This window comes from Strongylocentrotus purpuratus, unplaced genomic scaffold, assembly GCF_000002235.5.
Source record: "Strongylocentrotus purpuratus isolate Spur 01 unplaced genomic scaffold, Spur_5.0 spur5_scaffold_2, whole genome shotgun sequence".
NCBI lineage: Eukaryota > Metazoa > Echinodermata > Echinoidea > Camarodonta > Strongylocentrotidae > Strongylocentrotus > Strongylocentrotus purpuratus.
Window position 1 is genome coordinate 22385427 of NW_022145605.1, and position 15411 is coordinate 22400837.

The 15411-nt window shown below is 37.0% G+C and overlaps 1 protein-coding gene across 1 annotated transcript; it reads right to left on the bottom strand.

The window, feature by feature from the left end:
* Positions 1–3360: 3360 nt before the first annotated feature.
* LOC115918827 (glutathione S-transferase theta-1-like) lies at positions 3361–15125 on the bottom strand. The gene is made up of 5 exons (XM_030991986.1): positions 14937–15125; positions 8464–8551; positions 6895–7051; positions 6008–6160; positions 3361–5191 (listed from the first exon to the last, which is right to left on the bottom strand). Exons 1-5 carry the CDS (start codon positions 15046–15048, stop codon positions 5042–5044), a joined length of 660 nt encoding a protein of 219 aa, XP_030847846.1. The 5' UTR covers positions 15049–15125; the 3' UTR covers positions 3361–5041.
* Positions 15126–15411: the final 286 nt, after the last annotated feature.

A 15411-nucleotide genomic window follows, 5' to 3' on the forward strand; every position in this document is an offset into this window, starting at 1 on the left:
CTATGGAATTTTGGCTATTTGACTTTCTTTCTATATAATTCTTTGTGTTTGACTTTCTGAGAAACGTTTACAACGCCGTGGTAGGTTGGATCAATATCTATTGTTCGATCAACTAAATAAAGGAACGTGTATTTACCCATACTGCGATCCTCGCATGGCAACACGAGGAAGCGTACAGTAAAGGTATTGATTTTGTATAGGTATAGTGTCTTTTGTATTCCTCTTTTCAGCAATAGTACCGTTGTTTCTTACTGATCGTGCATTGACTTTATGAACCTCTCAACAGACTTTCGACAAGCGAAGCTTGTTTTACTAACGACCTGTTCATACCGCCGAGTTCTTTGGACTTTCACACAACACTTTGATATAGTCATGGCTGTGTTTAAACTCTCACAAAACATCATTATGGACATACTTTGTATGTTGTACGATCCAGATGTAAAATACACACATCAATGAAATAAAACACTATGTAGAACAGCAATTTTACTTTATCTTACTTTATTTGTTTCCGTATCGATGTGGACAACTTCATGCAAAAGAGATTTGAATACAAAGATAACAATTACAATTTAGTTGTTACCAGGGAACAAAGATAAAATATAAAAACTAGAGAAATAGAACCAAGTCAAATTATTATATTATTTCAACGTAAATATGTAAAAACTGTTACCATACTTGTACGGCAAACATATAGTGTGTAGGTATAATTATCTTAAAAACATAAAACATAATAGAAAGGGTTTTATTTCTATTTTGGAACCGTTCATGTATGCACGTTTGTACTCAGAAGGGTCGATTGATGTACAACATGTTGAAACAGAGTACATTTGTCAGATATAATCATTGGGGTTGTCTACGAATTCTACGAAGTGCTATTAACAAGCTGTTTATATCAATTACAAAAGATCTCCGGCCCTGGACAAGAGCAAATCAATGCTTCATTCTTACCTTCACAATCAATATGCCCAGAGGTCCAGCAATATGAGGTTTACAACATTCTTAAAAAGATAAAAAGTAACAAAGCAGGATTGAAAGAAGAACTTCCACCTCGTACTTTTCGTGCAATTTGCATATGAATTAAGACTACCTGTAGCAGATATCTTAAATGCATCTTTTCATCAGGGCATAGTACCATGGCAGTGGAAAAGAAGTCAAATCGTTCCAATTCCAAAGTCTCAACCACCAACAATTGAACAACTACGCCCCATAGCGTTAACAAGTCGTCTCTCAAAAATGGTAGAATCTTTTATAGCCAAGTGGCTTTTGGAAGACATATCTAAGTACATTGACCCTCACCAATATGGCAATAGACCTGGTTTATCAACATCTCACTATCTTATTAGACTAGTGCATAACATTTTCGAAAATTGTGAGAGACCAAAATCTATGTCAACTTTTATTTGTACTGATTTTTCAAAAGCATTTGACCGATTGGATCACAATATTTTGATTAGGAAATTAATTGATCTCAATGTCAGACCATTTATTATTAATTGGATAATAAGTTTTTTAGAACAACGTTCTTAGTGTGTAAAATATCAAAATGTTTTTTCTGAATATGTAACCACCCATGCCTGGGTTTCTCAAGGTACGAAGTTAGGCCCAATTTTATTTCTAATTATGTTTAATGATGCTTGCCAAGATCAATCGTTGTTATAATTTAAACATGTTGATGATCTTACTCTACTTGAAGATCCAACTTTACAGAAACAATCAATATTACAACATGTATTAGATAATTTATTAGAATGGACAGAAGGTAATCACATGAAACCTAACCCTAAAAATGTACTGGAATGAGAATTACATGTATGAAAAATCCATTTATACCTGAGACCTTTAGTATTGGTGATTCACAATTGTCATATGTAAAAATCTATACAAATTATGGTTTTATTACTGTTTACTACTAGTCTACATCCAGCGAAATTTGAAATGGGACACTCACATAAATGAAGTTTTAAAAAAGTGCAATAGAAAACTATACATGTTTAGAATGGTTAAGCAATATAAATTACCAATTCCTGACTTAGTTCAAATATATGTTGGATACATTCGTCCTGTTTTAGAGTATTGTGCACCTGTTCTTAATGGAGGTCTTACCTTAGAGCACATACATAATTTAGAAAGAATTCAGAAAAGGGTTTGTAAAATCATTTTAGGGAAAAGTTATAATAATTATGAAGATGCCTTGAAACGATGCCAGCTTGAACGATTACAAATAAGGCTCGAAAAATCGCTAGATTCTACAACTCTTTGCTTTTTAGAGGGTGGTTCGGAGAAAGCATCTTCACTAGCTTCTTCACCAGCTTTGGAAACTTTAGTCTAGTATCCATGATCTTTCATATCAGGATGTAAATTTCGTACCTCTTCGTGTCGAACTTGCGACTATAGTTCCTATCACATAGTGAACAAGCTTAACGGTTGGCCATATCGAAAGTATTCGTGTTGACTCGTTGATGTTTAACTAGAAACTGATACAAAGGAAATTGAATCTTTATAATCATATAGTTTGTCATTTTGTCGTAACGACGTAGTTTAACGCCGTAACAACGTAGTTTAAATTCAGATACCGTCCGCCAAATTACTTTTTAGTTTCCTCTCTTTAAATTGATTGAGGATCTAAACTTTACAAATATGTGTCATTTATTAATTATAAATTTGACTAAGTTATGATAAAACATCGATAATTCTCGGTTTCGTTTTTTTCATGGACGCACTGTATTATAAGCGTCGTATAGAGACACTCATTATATGCTTTCGTTATATTGTACGTGCATTTCAAACTAATATTCTCACGCCACTTCTCTCTGTCTCACTCTCTCTCTCTCTCTCTCTCTCTCTCTCTCTATTATTTCCCATTCGATATTCATCACTCTCTCGCTGTCTATTTCTCATTTCTCTCAATCTCTCTCTCTCTCTCTCTCTTGCTGTCTTGAAAAATCACAAGTTCTCCATTCTAAGTCTCTCTCGCTTTCCATACCACAGTCCATGTCCCTTTTGTTTACTTTCTCACCGAGTCTCTAGCTGCCAATATTCTCCAAGCTTGCCTACCTATTACTTCAACAAAAAATGTTGGCTGATATTTAATACAAATAATACAAAGGCCTATGCCTTTCTTTAGATGGAAAGGGAACAAAATATTTTGCCTCAGCTCGATCCAAGGCCTAATAACAGACATAAAGTGAACCGGATGCAATTGTGACTCTAGTCAGCCAAATACACTGGGGCAAGCAAGTCTCGAAGTGGCACGCTAGATGCAATCGGCTATTCTCCTTCCAAAGCTTTAGGCAAATAGCGTTCAACACATGGGGAATACATTAATAGACATGATAATAATTAAGTAATATGCAACTGTTTTCCTTCAATTATAGACTTTATTGATTAAAAGAATAAGGATTTACAATATAAACTTAAGATTGTCTGCGAAATTCAAGTGAAATTTGGAGATGTCTGATTGTCTACTGGATAACACATGTCTGCACACGATCTGTCATTTGATGCGTCAGCAGGATCCATCAAGTCGAATTATTGGCCCATGCGCTATTTTCCTTCACAGGCTTTGTTAGTGCAGGTAATTCAATTGTATTTTATTTAGGAACTGTACATTAATATTGATCTAAGGAGACACGAACGAACGAACGAACGAGTATAGGTAATAGCGCAATCGAAATGATGCCAATTTCAAATTGTAACAACCTACTTTGTTTATCGATATTATTTGTTATCATGCAAGTCAAGTTTATTTCATTTTTATTTTGTTTTACATGTATTTTACACTGGAAATACAAAATGAAAAGAAGAACCTCCAAGAAATTAAGATTACATTGGTTGAGTGAAGATGGGAAGAGACTGAATAAATATAATGCCATTATAAAAATAAATTTACTGGAAATACACAAAGTAGTATATGAATATCCCAGATCTGACCATTTTCCATCACAATCCAGTCATAGCACTTTAATTTTATTAAAAATACGCTGTTTGACCCCTTCAGATATGAAACGACAAAACCGCGGATTTTTGTTTTATTTATACGATGCCGTAAATTGCATTACGCGTCACATTTCTGCATGTTATAACACATAGTTCAATGGATACGCGCAAGTCTTTTGTTGCGCGTAGTTGCCATTCTTCTACACTTAAAAAATCCCGTGTCATATCTGAATGAGCCTTTACGGTGGGCTTAGCTTTGGAACTTCGCCATTTATAAAAATGAAACGGGTCTTGAAGGTTCTATGTCCCATTTGCAGGCCAAACAAATGAAAATAATAATAATAATAATAATAATCTTTTAAAGTCCACTCTAAATTTTATTAAGTTAAACAGAAATTGGAAATTCTTTTTGCCCAATTGATCGTGAGCCCGGCAGCTTTGAGCAGCGCCAAATCGACGTTGCTTTATTCCTTGTTGTTAAACGCCAAACAAGGTAGCAGCAACTCCCGTCTTTTAACGTCTTTTGGTATGACGCGGCAGGGGTTCGAACCCACGACCTCCCGGTTGTGAGGCGGACACTCTACTGACTGAGCCAAAAGGTTCAATTCCAATGGTTTTTGTGGAAAAATAAGGACCATTAGTTGTCGAATCGACTTAAGTGATTGCAATCATCTAAGTAATAGTCTGATTTTCAGACCCTTTTACCGAATGGTCGTATGTGTTGTGCTGCACAAAGATTCAATCAGTTTAATTTTGGCCTTTATAAATAATGGGTTATTGATGTAGACAAAATGCTTATGTACCTGTTACAGCTCATTTTAGCTATTTTATTACCAAAGAAAAAAAGATGTCAGTCAGTCACTCAATAGTGTCTGGCAGCGAAGTCTAGAAGGTAAACAGGTTTCCTTGCATAATTTGAATACTAGGAAACTGCTAATGTTTAAATTAAACAGATAGGACATGACATATCCATAATTCCTGCAAAGTTCTACATAATTTGATGTTGGCTGCAAAAGGGACATAGAATCTTTAATGGTGGCAGTACGTAATGAGGATTTGTTTTCAGAAGCAGAACGTGACATGACCTCAATCTCCGGAAGGTCTACTTCGCGAGCGAATCTCTCCAATCACATAACTTAACATTGACCTCATCGAAAGCTGGCTGGAGACACGCCTTCACTCTATTCATGTACCCCTTCATCTGGAGGTTGTCTTTAAAGATGTCCCGATTTTGGACGGTGAACTGCGCGAGCTGTAAAAATAGTTCAAACAAAAGAAGAAAAGAAGAAGATGTTATATGACAAATTACAAATACCAAAACAAAAACACGATTATGAATCCTATGCCAAAGGTGGGTTTCTGACAGGTCTGTTATTACAGGCGTACGAGGAGGGCGGGAGAGTGTGGGGGGCCGAATACTTGAAATAAACCATTTCAAACGCACTAGGCACACTAGGCACCCATCCCCTCATATTTAGGCAACCGCTACCAATGAGGTGCTTTATTTTAATTACAAATTCAGATCTAGTATTTTTTCATGACAAAATTATTATAATACAGATTAGAGGTTGAAAATTGATTGGTCAGGTCATTTCAGCCCCCCCCCCCCCCCCCCTCCCCCTCCCCAAAACTGGCGAACTTGATGATGTTGATAACGCCAATAATGATGATAATAATAATAATAATAATAATAATAATAATAATAATAATAATAATAATAATAATAATAATAATAATAATAATAATAATAATAATAATAATAATAATAATGATAATAACAATAATAATTATGGCGGGCATATGCATCCCATGGTATGCTCAAGGCGCCTACATACCACTGCTTATAACCTGGCTTTTCGCATAACTGCCCTAATAAAGACACAATGTACCCATATATTACACCTGAGAAGAGAGTAGCGAGTATCAAATGTACATTTTCGTCTTTTCAAAGGACGTTAGTGCTGCGGCGGTATTCGAACCGGAAACTTGGTGATTCATAATCTGGTGACGTTTTTACTGGACTACGACACCCCTAAAAAGGCCTATACTTTACATAAGTAAACATTACCTCACAAACAGCCATGATATCACCGATAGATATCTGCTTGCCACAGAGGAAGTATTTATTTTTCAGGAAACACTTCTCGATCTTGTCCAAACCTTGCTTGAGATTCTCTGCCTCAGTCTTGATTTTGTCCTGATCCGGAACAGGAGCAAATACCTGAAAATCAAGGAAAGAACATTACAGTTTTGGGGGGTTAATATGCTGTATTTCTATAGTGTGTCAAAACTCTTTCGTTAAAAACGTTTTAAAGAAGAAAAAGATATCCCTCATTATCTCCATTCATTAACATCGTATATGGGAAATGAAGGCAAAGGAGGCGGGGCGAAGTAATGATAAAGCAATTGCTTTTAAACGTTGATTGAAAAAAGGGATTTTGCTGGAAACGGAAAACAAATGTTAGCCGTATAAATAGACGAACTTGGTACTTATACCACCGAGAAGTTCGTATTATCGTCTCGCATTGTTTGAGAAGATTACCTTGAGTTGCATAGTATATTCAGCATGAAGAATGAGAAGAGAGAGACACAGGAAAAAGGGAAGGCACAAATAGATAAAGAGGGACCGAAAAGAAGACAGAGAGACATAAAAAGAGAAAGAAAGACAGAGAGACAGAGGGAGGAGGTATGGAAGGAGACAAGGGTAGTGGAATAAAAGGGAATACAAGATGGCATAGTAGAAAAAACATCACTATGAGGACTGTTATGAAAGTTCAAATGCCCAATAATTCGATAAAAACAAATGTTTATCGCAAAAAAGTAAATTCACCAGTCGATATGCAGAGCTTTCGCTCGAAAAAAAACCTCTTTCCCGGCGATAAATCGGCAATGAACTATTGGCCATTTGACTTGCCAAAGACTTCACATTTCACAACATAGTTTTGATGTACATACCTCAGCCACGAAGAGTGCCATACACTTGCCCCTAGTGCCTGTATGATGAAAGGCGATGTACTCATCCACACGTGCACGGGACTTCATGTCCTTAGGGTACCAATGATCCTCAATCATGTCGGCATGCTTATTGATCAGGTAATGGAATATAGCCACCCTGCGAAAAGAATAGCCAACACAATTAAAGAATGGAAAAGGCCACCATGCGAAAAGGATAGCCAAAACAAGTATAAAACAAACTTCAGCGACTATGCAAACAAATATTCAAAACACGAAACTAAGAACGAAATGTGGCAAATCTGCAAAAGAATTAGAAGTCAAAAAACGAAACAAAGAACGGAATATAGCGACTCTGCGAACGTGTAGTCAAACAAATCTATGGGATATATCACTGAAAAGGTCATACAATATCATAAAAGGGATAATTGATTTTTGTTGCAGAGGGCACCACACATAATAATAATTATTTTGTGTAAAAATGAAAAACTGAGTGTCAGATTTGAAGAACATACAATATAAACGACAACATCATCTTCGTTCGATCAAAGTCGGTTCAGAGACGGCTAAAATATCCACAAAGATAACAATTTCTAATATTTGTGGTGCCCCACAAATATTCGATAATTTGAACCAGCCGCTGACAAAAACGAAACAGCGCCTTTTACGTTTTATTCAAGCCAATGCCAGTGTTGGCTTTTTTCCTGTTGGTTAAAATACGCAGAAAACCAGGCGGTCCTTTTTTATTATTATTGATAATTAATTTGTTACTTAACGGTCACCATATTTTTTTAAGTGGTGCTGAGTTGGTACGATCGTATTGGCTAACTTTCACATATGTTGGGGTCTAAATTTACTTTCATTGCAATTTTAGGTCATAAAAGGGCTCTAGAAATATCATAAATATGAGTAAAAGCAATAACCATGCACTTTGAAGACATTTGCGATTTGAATCAAGTACTCATCTATCCCTTTAAGAATATTCTTATTTTAATATGGACTTAACGTGTTGGTAATTGGAATTGGTCCTGCTGGTTGTATATACCTCACATTAAAACGCCCATTACTGATCATACTACTATACTGCTATTACTACTACTACTACTACTACTACTACTACTACTACTACTACTACTACTAATACTACTACTACTACTAATACTACTACCACCACCACCACCACCACCACTAACACTCCTAGTACTACTACCTCCAATTCTTCTACTACTACGCTATTAATACTTCCACTACTACTATTGATATTACTACTACTACTACCACCACTACCATAACTAGTACTACTACCTCCATTACTTCTACTAATACGCCATTAATACTTCCACTACTACAACTAGGAGTAATACTCTTTCTCTTATTTCTACCATTACTCCCGGTGCGAGGTGAAAGAGTTATAATTGTTATGTTTATATAATACATTTAAAATGATGGTGGTAGGCCTATAGCGCTTGTTATTCTGCAATACTCCTCCAATCGTCATGATACAGTACTCTTGTTTTGTCACATATGAAACACACGCATGACAGGGAAAAGCAAATAAGAAACAATTCTTACATTTCACCGAGGTAGAAATCGCCATCTTTCAGTCCTGGAAGTGTTTGGAGTGGGAACTTGTCCGCGAACTCTGGCTTCTTGTGCTCGCCTTAAAAATGAAAATAAACACCTTGGCATTGACATAATTATGTTACCCAAAAGGATTCTTAACGGCACAATAGGGGATTAACGACCTATAATCCATAAGATTAGGATCATTCCATTCAGCCCTGGAACCGTTTGGAGATGGAAATTGTTCCCGTTTTAGGGTTTCTTGTGCTCGCTTTAAAATACAAGTAAACACGTTTACATTAAAATATATATTCCTCCTTGTCATTGGTATCATGTGTTGGACTGTTTAAGACACAATAGGGGATTTAGGATTAGGCTTATTCGATCGGGTGGAGGATAACACCTGTGGCAGAGTATATTTCCCCTTTATTGCATGCCAACTCTGAACTGAGCCATGACATCGAGGTACTGAAGGGTGTCTCAATAAAAAAAAAAGTCCACCGGACTTTATCGAAAAAGGTGACGCAAAATAAATCAATGACGATGCTGGAGATAATGATAATGATGATAAGAAGAAGGATAAAACCAATAACAACAATAATACGATAATAACAACAACAATAATAATAATAATAATAATAATAACAACAACAATAACAAAAAATACTACTACTTTTCCTACTAATAATAATGATAGTAATAATAACAACACTAATACATGATAGAAACAGAAATATCAACAACAATCAGACTTTTTCTGGACAGAATATTGGGTTTACTAGTCATAAAATGAATAACATCTGAAAGCACTCCCCGCTTCCCCTATTCCAGGATGAGTATCTTTCCACCCCTGTCTCAAAGATGTTATGCAAAGGAACTTTTACAAGAATCACAATAGGCGTTTAGGCACAGTGACAGTGTTTGAAAAAGAGCTTACACGAAACGAGTGGGTTCTATTGCTGGTTAGTTGATAAGACGGTCTAAGTGACACTGAACAGAGAATCCGATCATGTCCTTACCGACCCATCACAGACAGGTTTGAAACAAAAAAATGATCTTCAAACTTCTTACTTAGAAGGGTGAAAGGATAATGTTTTAGTTTTATTGAGATTGCCAATGACTAAGCAATATGTCTGCCTAAGCAGAAGTAGATTAGGAGGACAAAGGGGAAAAAGGAGTTTGGATGGTTATACAAACCAACGATTATAGGACAATCGATGATAACGATCTAAATTGTGTCTTTGTAAAACGTATGCTAGTCGATGTATGAGAATGAATATTAAGCATTAATTTCTCGGAACCCACATATTTTCTAAACTTAGACCAATTTATTTTAATCAAACTCTTTTCAAATTCTTGACATGTGACCGACCCTGAAATATAGGAGGAAAGCACCTGTGTACAGTTTACCGTCTCATAGATATTTTCGGGAGTATTTAACTTCAATTTGTTATTGATTTTATTTATTGATGTTTAAGAAGAAAAGAAGAAAAGAGAGTATAGTGACTACCAAAGCAATCCACCTTGGTAACATCCAACAGACCGATACCAGAGAAAAAAAAACAGTTAGCCCGGAGTGTATTGGCGGTGTGACTTGGGCATGTAAGTGATCAGCAATCGTCATGAAGGAAAGGGGGGGTGAGCAAAATGAATAGGAGAAAACAAACTTGAGTCCCAATTTTCCCACAAGTACACATCTTCATCAACATCGATTAACACTTAGGATTGTGCTATAAAACTGCTATTCCCCGTTATTAAAAAGAGGAACAAAACTCATCTGGAATGTTTTTGCACGGGCGATTCCTTTTTGTCTCCTAATTTTTGTTTTCTTCGCAAAGAAACCCGGAGCCCTTAGTTTATTAGACCTTGATGAAGTTGAAAAGCATAAACATTATTTTCAATGATATAGGCCTAACTTTTCAAGAAAATAAAAATATAACAAGGAATGTTTTTTGGAGTATAAGTGTTCATAATGTATCATCCTGTATATGCCTGTTGAACTTTCTATGATTCATGTAGCTCGAAACTGCCACAATTGCATGACTAAGCAATTCCTTTTCAATTCCATTCGTATACACATTGCATCACAATATTGATCCTGTACACATCGACCACCTAAATCTTTGATTCAATTGTATGCGGACTACTGTAGGGGAAGGGGGTCGTTGCTAACGCATTTAATTGTTGACACGATGAGTTGGCATTTTGCACGATACCATGTACGCAGATGGAACTATGTTTGTTTGCATTTAGTAATCGGTCATTTTTTTCGTTGGCATATTGCACGATACCTGGTAGGCCAATGAAACCATATTTGTTTGCAATTAATAAGTCATTTTCGTAATGAAATTACATAGTTTAAAGCACCTCCAATCTTTGTTAATTAAGTGGCTCGTTATAAATTATTTCCCCTGTTACGAATAATTGAATAACCTGAATAATATTCAAACAATCACCATATGAGAATAATTACCAAGGCAATTAACACCAGCGCCCCGTCACATAAAGAGTTGTTATTAATCGCAACTTATTTGTATTTGATATCACTGCAATTATGTACATCAGACATAAGTGACTGTAAACTTGCGACTGATTAGATGACTTGCGATTGATTTGGATCAATCGCAACTCGTTATAAGACAGGGCCCAGGTCTGAAAACAGGAGAATAGGAGGGGTGTCATGGCTTTCTAATCGATGTCATAGACAAGTATTTGTTTATTTGTGGGTAAACCTAAAGCGCTACTGTTTTCATCAACTGGTGGAAAGACCAGATGTACGCGGAAAGACAAGAAGTGGTTCAAGAGAATCATTACAAGCTCCTAACTCTATGAACTATCATATGCTGGGCAAATATAAATGCTCTATAACGTCTTCTACATAAAATTTGATGAGGCATTGGAATTGCATTGGTGTTCAAATTTATACAAGGTAAAATAAGTTAATTCAATAGACCATTTTCTAATGTAACTAAATATAATGCATGTGTCTTTGTGAAGTGCCTAAATACAAATATATTGTTCACATGTAATGAAATAATTGCATTTTCATAGTAAGAACGCTAAATATACATACAGTATATAACGTGTTGTTAGGTAGGGTGGGCCACAATGTTTGTCCTACCTGTCAATAAGCAATGTATGCAATTTGTATTTCGAATATTGAAATATAATTATTTGTATAAAAGTGTTGGGGTAGTGGTCTCGTAAACAAGAGGGTCCCGGGTTGATACTTCAAAACCCAGTAAATACGCTCGTGCCCTTTAGGAAGGCATTGACTCTCATTATTTAGTCCTTTCGGAGACTTGGTAACATTGTTCAAATGAGAGGAAATTCTGATAGGGTAGTGACTTCAATGCTAGATATACAATACAGATAATATGAAAGTTTAAGTGAAAACAGACCATTATTAATGATTACAATCTGGAAAAACTGATCTGATCTCTCAACTTTATTATTATTATTTTATTTAATTTGATTTGAATGTAAATCGTCACAAAGCAATGAATTGGCTATGAATATGAATATACCATTCCAAACATGTAAGTGTTGACAGATTTTTTTTTTAAAGTCTGTTTTACGTCTTGTTTTCTTTGGAAAAAGGTTGGGAAAATTCAAAAATTGGTTGGGAGAATTTACTGTTAGAGGGTGTTGACCAGTGACGCCTACAAAGAAAGCAAAAAATATCGTTGTGGTTTGAAAAATTGTGAGGATTGATTGCATGTTAGAGGGTTAGTACAGTAGAAGGAATATAATAAGTAACATTTCATACAAACATTACGCAGTAATTTCATCAACCTTCAACAATGGTATCGGTACACGATCCCCTGGTTGTTAACCTATAAGCATATACATGCTTTCTTAGCAGTCAGTTAAAACAATCATCATATACAATCACCATATACAAATTGTTTGTATTTTATGAGGCACCATATACATTAAAATGGTATATAAAGGGTTTGTGTTGGGTCCGTGATTACATGCTGCTTGGGTAGTGAGCACATTTTTGTTTAGTCTTCGAAAAATTAAACAGATTGCACCCCCCAACCCCAACCCTCCTTGAGCGCCAGGGGGGGGGGGGAGCATCTCCCAAAAAAGGTAGAATTAACGTGATAAGCCAAAGGCATCTAAAACGTTGAAGCGTTTAAATCTGAAACGCAGACATTTTTGCAATCTACTTGATGTCTTCAAATTCATTTTGAACCAGTTAGAAGGACCCAGACAACTTCATGGCTACCGAATGATGCACGCCAAGTGCAAATACAATGGAATCCGGGGGCCCGTTCCTAGCAACCGTCATAAGTCTAACGTCTTGACTTTCCCATTGAAACCTGTGTTATAGAATTAACACGCGTTTCAATGGCATAGTCAAGAAGTTAGACTTATGACGGTTTCTAGGAACGGCTCCAAGACTCGCTTAGATTAATTTTGAAGAACTTGATCCTGAAGGAGTTTAAATGAGGAAAGGCAGACGACAAAGAAAACATGCATATATAAGGACCCAACTTCGTTTGTCACATAGAGGCTGTTCACACCGGCAGAGATAGCGCGCGCCAGACCGCGCTATCTCCGCGGTTTGGAAGGTACAACGTCGTTTCGGTCCGCCCAACAGCGAGCCACGGCGAGCCAACACTGGAGCACCTCTTGGGGGTGGTCCACGAGAGATAGCGCGGGCTAGCGCGCGCTAGAAAAAAAGGGGGTGCTACGATAGACCGCGCTATCTCATTGCGGTATGAACAGCCTCATAGGGCGTGTTCACACCGCAAGGGGGGACCGTGGGCGGACCATGGATCGCGCAATCGTAGCGCGACCCACGGTCCGCCCATTGGCATTCGCCGGATCCACACCGCAGTGAGATAGCGCGGTCTAACTGCACCCAAGTTTTTTGAGAGGTCCTGTTGTCATGACGCGTGACGTTCTGAATAGGCCATTTTCGTAATGTAACCAAATTTAATGCATACGTCTTTGTAAAGTGCCTCAATACAAATTATTTCATTCACCTGATAAGAATAATAGTATTTCAATAGACAGAATCCAAACTGCATACATTAGTTGTTGTCAGGTTGGACAAGCATTATGGCTTGACCTACCTATATAGCAACACTTAATATATGCAGTTGCATTCTGACTATTGAAATACTATTGTTCCTATCAGGTGAATGAAATAATTTGTATTGAGGCACCTCACAAACACTTATGCATTAAATTTGGTTACATTACGAAAATGGCCTATTGTACCGATTCAGATTCAGATCGCACCAAAATAGAATGAGTATAAAATTCCCCGCGTGTAGAACGATGAAATCCGGCGTGCTATCGTAGCTCGGGTTCACACCGGTAGATATAGCGCGGTCTAGCGCGCGCTAGACCGCGCTATCCCTCGTGGACCACCCCCAAGAGGTGCTCCAGTGTTGGCTCGCCGTGGCTCGCTGTTGGGCGGACCGAAACGACGTTGTACCTTCCACACCGCAGAGATAGCGCGGTCTAGCGCGCGCTAGACCGCGCTATCTCTGCCGGTGTGAACAGCCTCTAGACGGCTATGACAAATTGCAACCATGTGGACTGTGCATCAGCGGTTGTAACGATGGATTTGTAAAACGTAAAATAATATGGCCTAATGTATATCATCCAATTATTGCATGATAATTTCGGGAAGCTTTGAAGGAGAGTGAAGGACGCCCATTTCTTGTCCTTGTAGGCTATCGTTACATTCAGGTGCTTCAAGAAGTGCTTCGCAGCATGCAGACTGAAAGAGTGTATCTGGCAGGTGCTAGTACTGCCAATCAGAGAATAGAAAGTTGGTGGAGTTTCTTGAGGAAAAAAATAGTTTGGACTATTGGATTTACATTTTCAAGTATCTACTTGAAAGAGGGCTATTTACTGGAGTATACTAACATGTTGAGGGATTAATGGGACCATTTGCCCTACGATTTTTCCTTTATCTAGATGGTATTTAATCAGCTTTACTCATGATCTGCGTAATCAACCTCAATTGAGGTTGATATATCTAACAAGATTTTTATACATGACTGTCCATTTGTGTGGTTATTTTCTCAATGGATAAGGCGAAGACATCACTATTGATTCTTAATTAAATTATACAACTTGTTATGTTAATTGTACCATACAAAATACAAGAAATAGAAAACCAATCAATATATATGATTAACAATATCTTAATTTCACAATAAGATTAGAAAAAACAACTTTAAAAATTCGCAAAAAAATTAAACTTTAAAATTTGAAGAAAAAAATAACTTAAAAGTTCGAAGAAAAAAAAATTAAATTCCAAAAAAAAAATTGAATTAAAAAAAACTATAAAATTAGAGAAAAAAAAATTAAAAATCAAATCTCCCTTTTTGTTTATGTTCCTTCCGGGACGTGAAGTATATATTCTTTTGATAATTTGTTCATGTCCCTTTCGGGGCTCCGTAGTATTCATAGCCACTCATTCATAATAAACCAATCACAACGAAAAAGCATACCCGCAAAGATGTCGATGTATTTAAGCTCATGTGGAATACCCGTCAGCTTGAGAAAGATGACCACAGCACGGCATGGCTGGGATCTCAGATCAACGTACAGCTCGATGGTCATGGTGGCCTTGAATTCTCTGACTTTGACCTGGTTCTATTAAACTCGGAAGGTGTGGTTTTGATCCTTACCTGTCGACTGCTGACAAATACAATGACACGGCAGTCGATATCTATGCTGACGGTGAGAGCAGAGTGTTTGTGCGAGCTCCATGCATGTGGACAATGGGACGATTACGCAATAAAAGCGTACAAGTGGGCACAATGCCGAAGGGAGGGACGCTGTTTCTCTCTTTTAAAGGGCAATCCAAGGACAAATAGTAAGCAAGTTATGAATACTCTCATGTCATGTGGTATATGCATGGTTACTAGGAGATTTGTGTAATTACTGATGTGTGACGTCATCTTGGCGCCATTTTGTGAATTT

What these genes read in the sequence shown, in the direction of transcription:
- LOC115918827 (XM_030991986.1), bottom strand. Translation starts at nt 15,048, where the DNA reads ATGACCATCGAGCTGTACGTTGATCTGAGATCCCAGCCATGCCGTGCT. An exon ending in TGGCACTCTTCGTGGCTGAG is followed by an intron (nt 6,161 to 6,894) that starts GTATGTACATCA and finishes CTTGATTTTCAG; the next exon opens with GTATTTGCTCCTGTTCCGGA. An exon ending in ATATCATGGCTGTTTGTGAG is followed by an intron (nt 5,192 to 6,007) that starts GTAATGTTTACT and finishes CTATTTTTACAG; the next exon opens with CTCGCGCAGTTCACCGTCCA.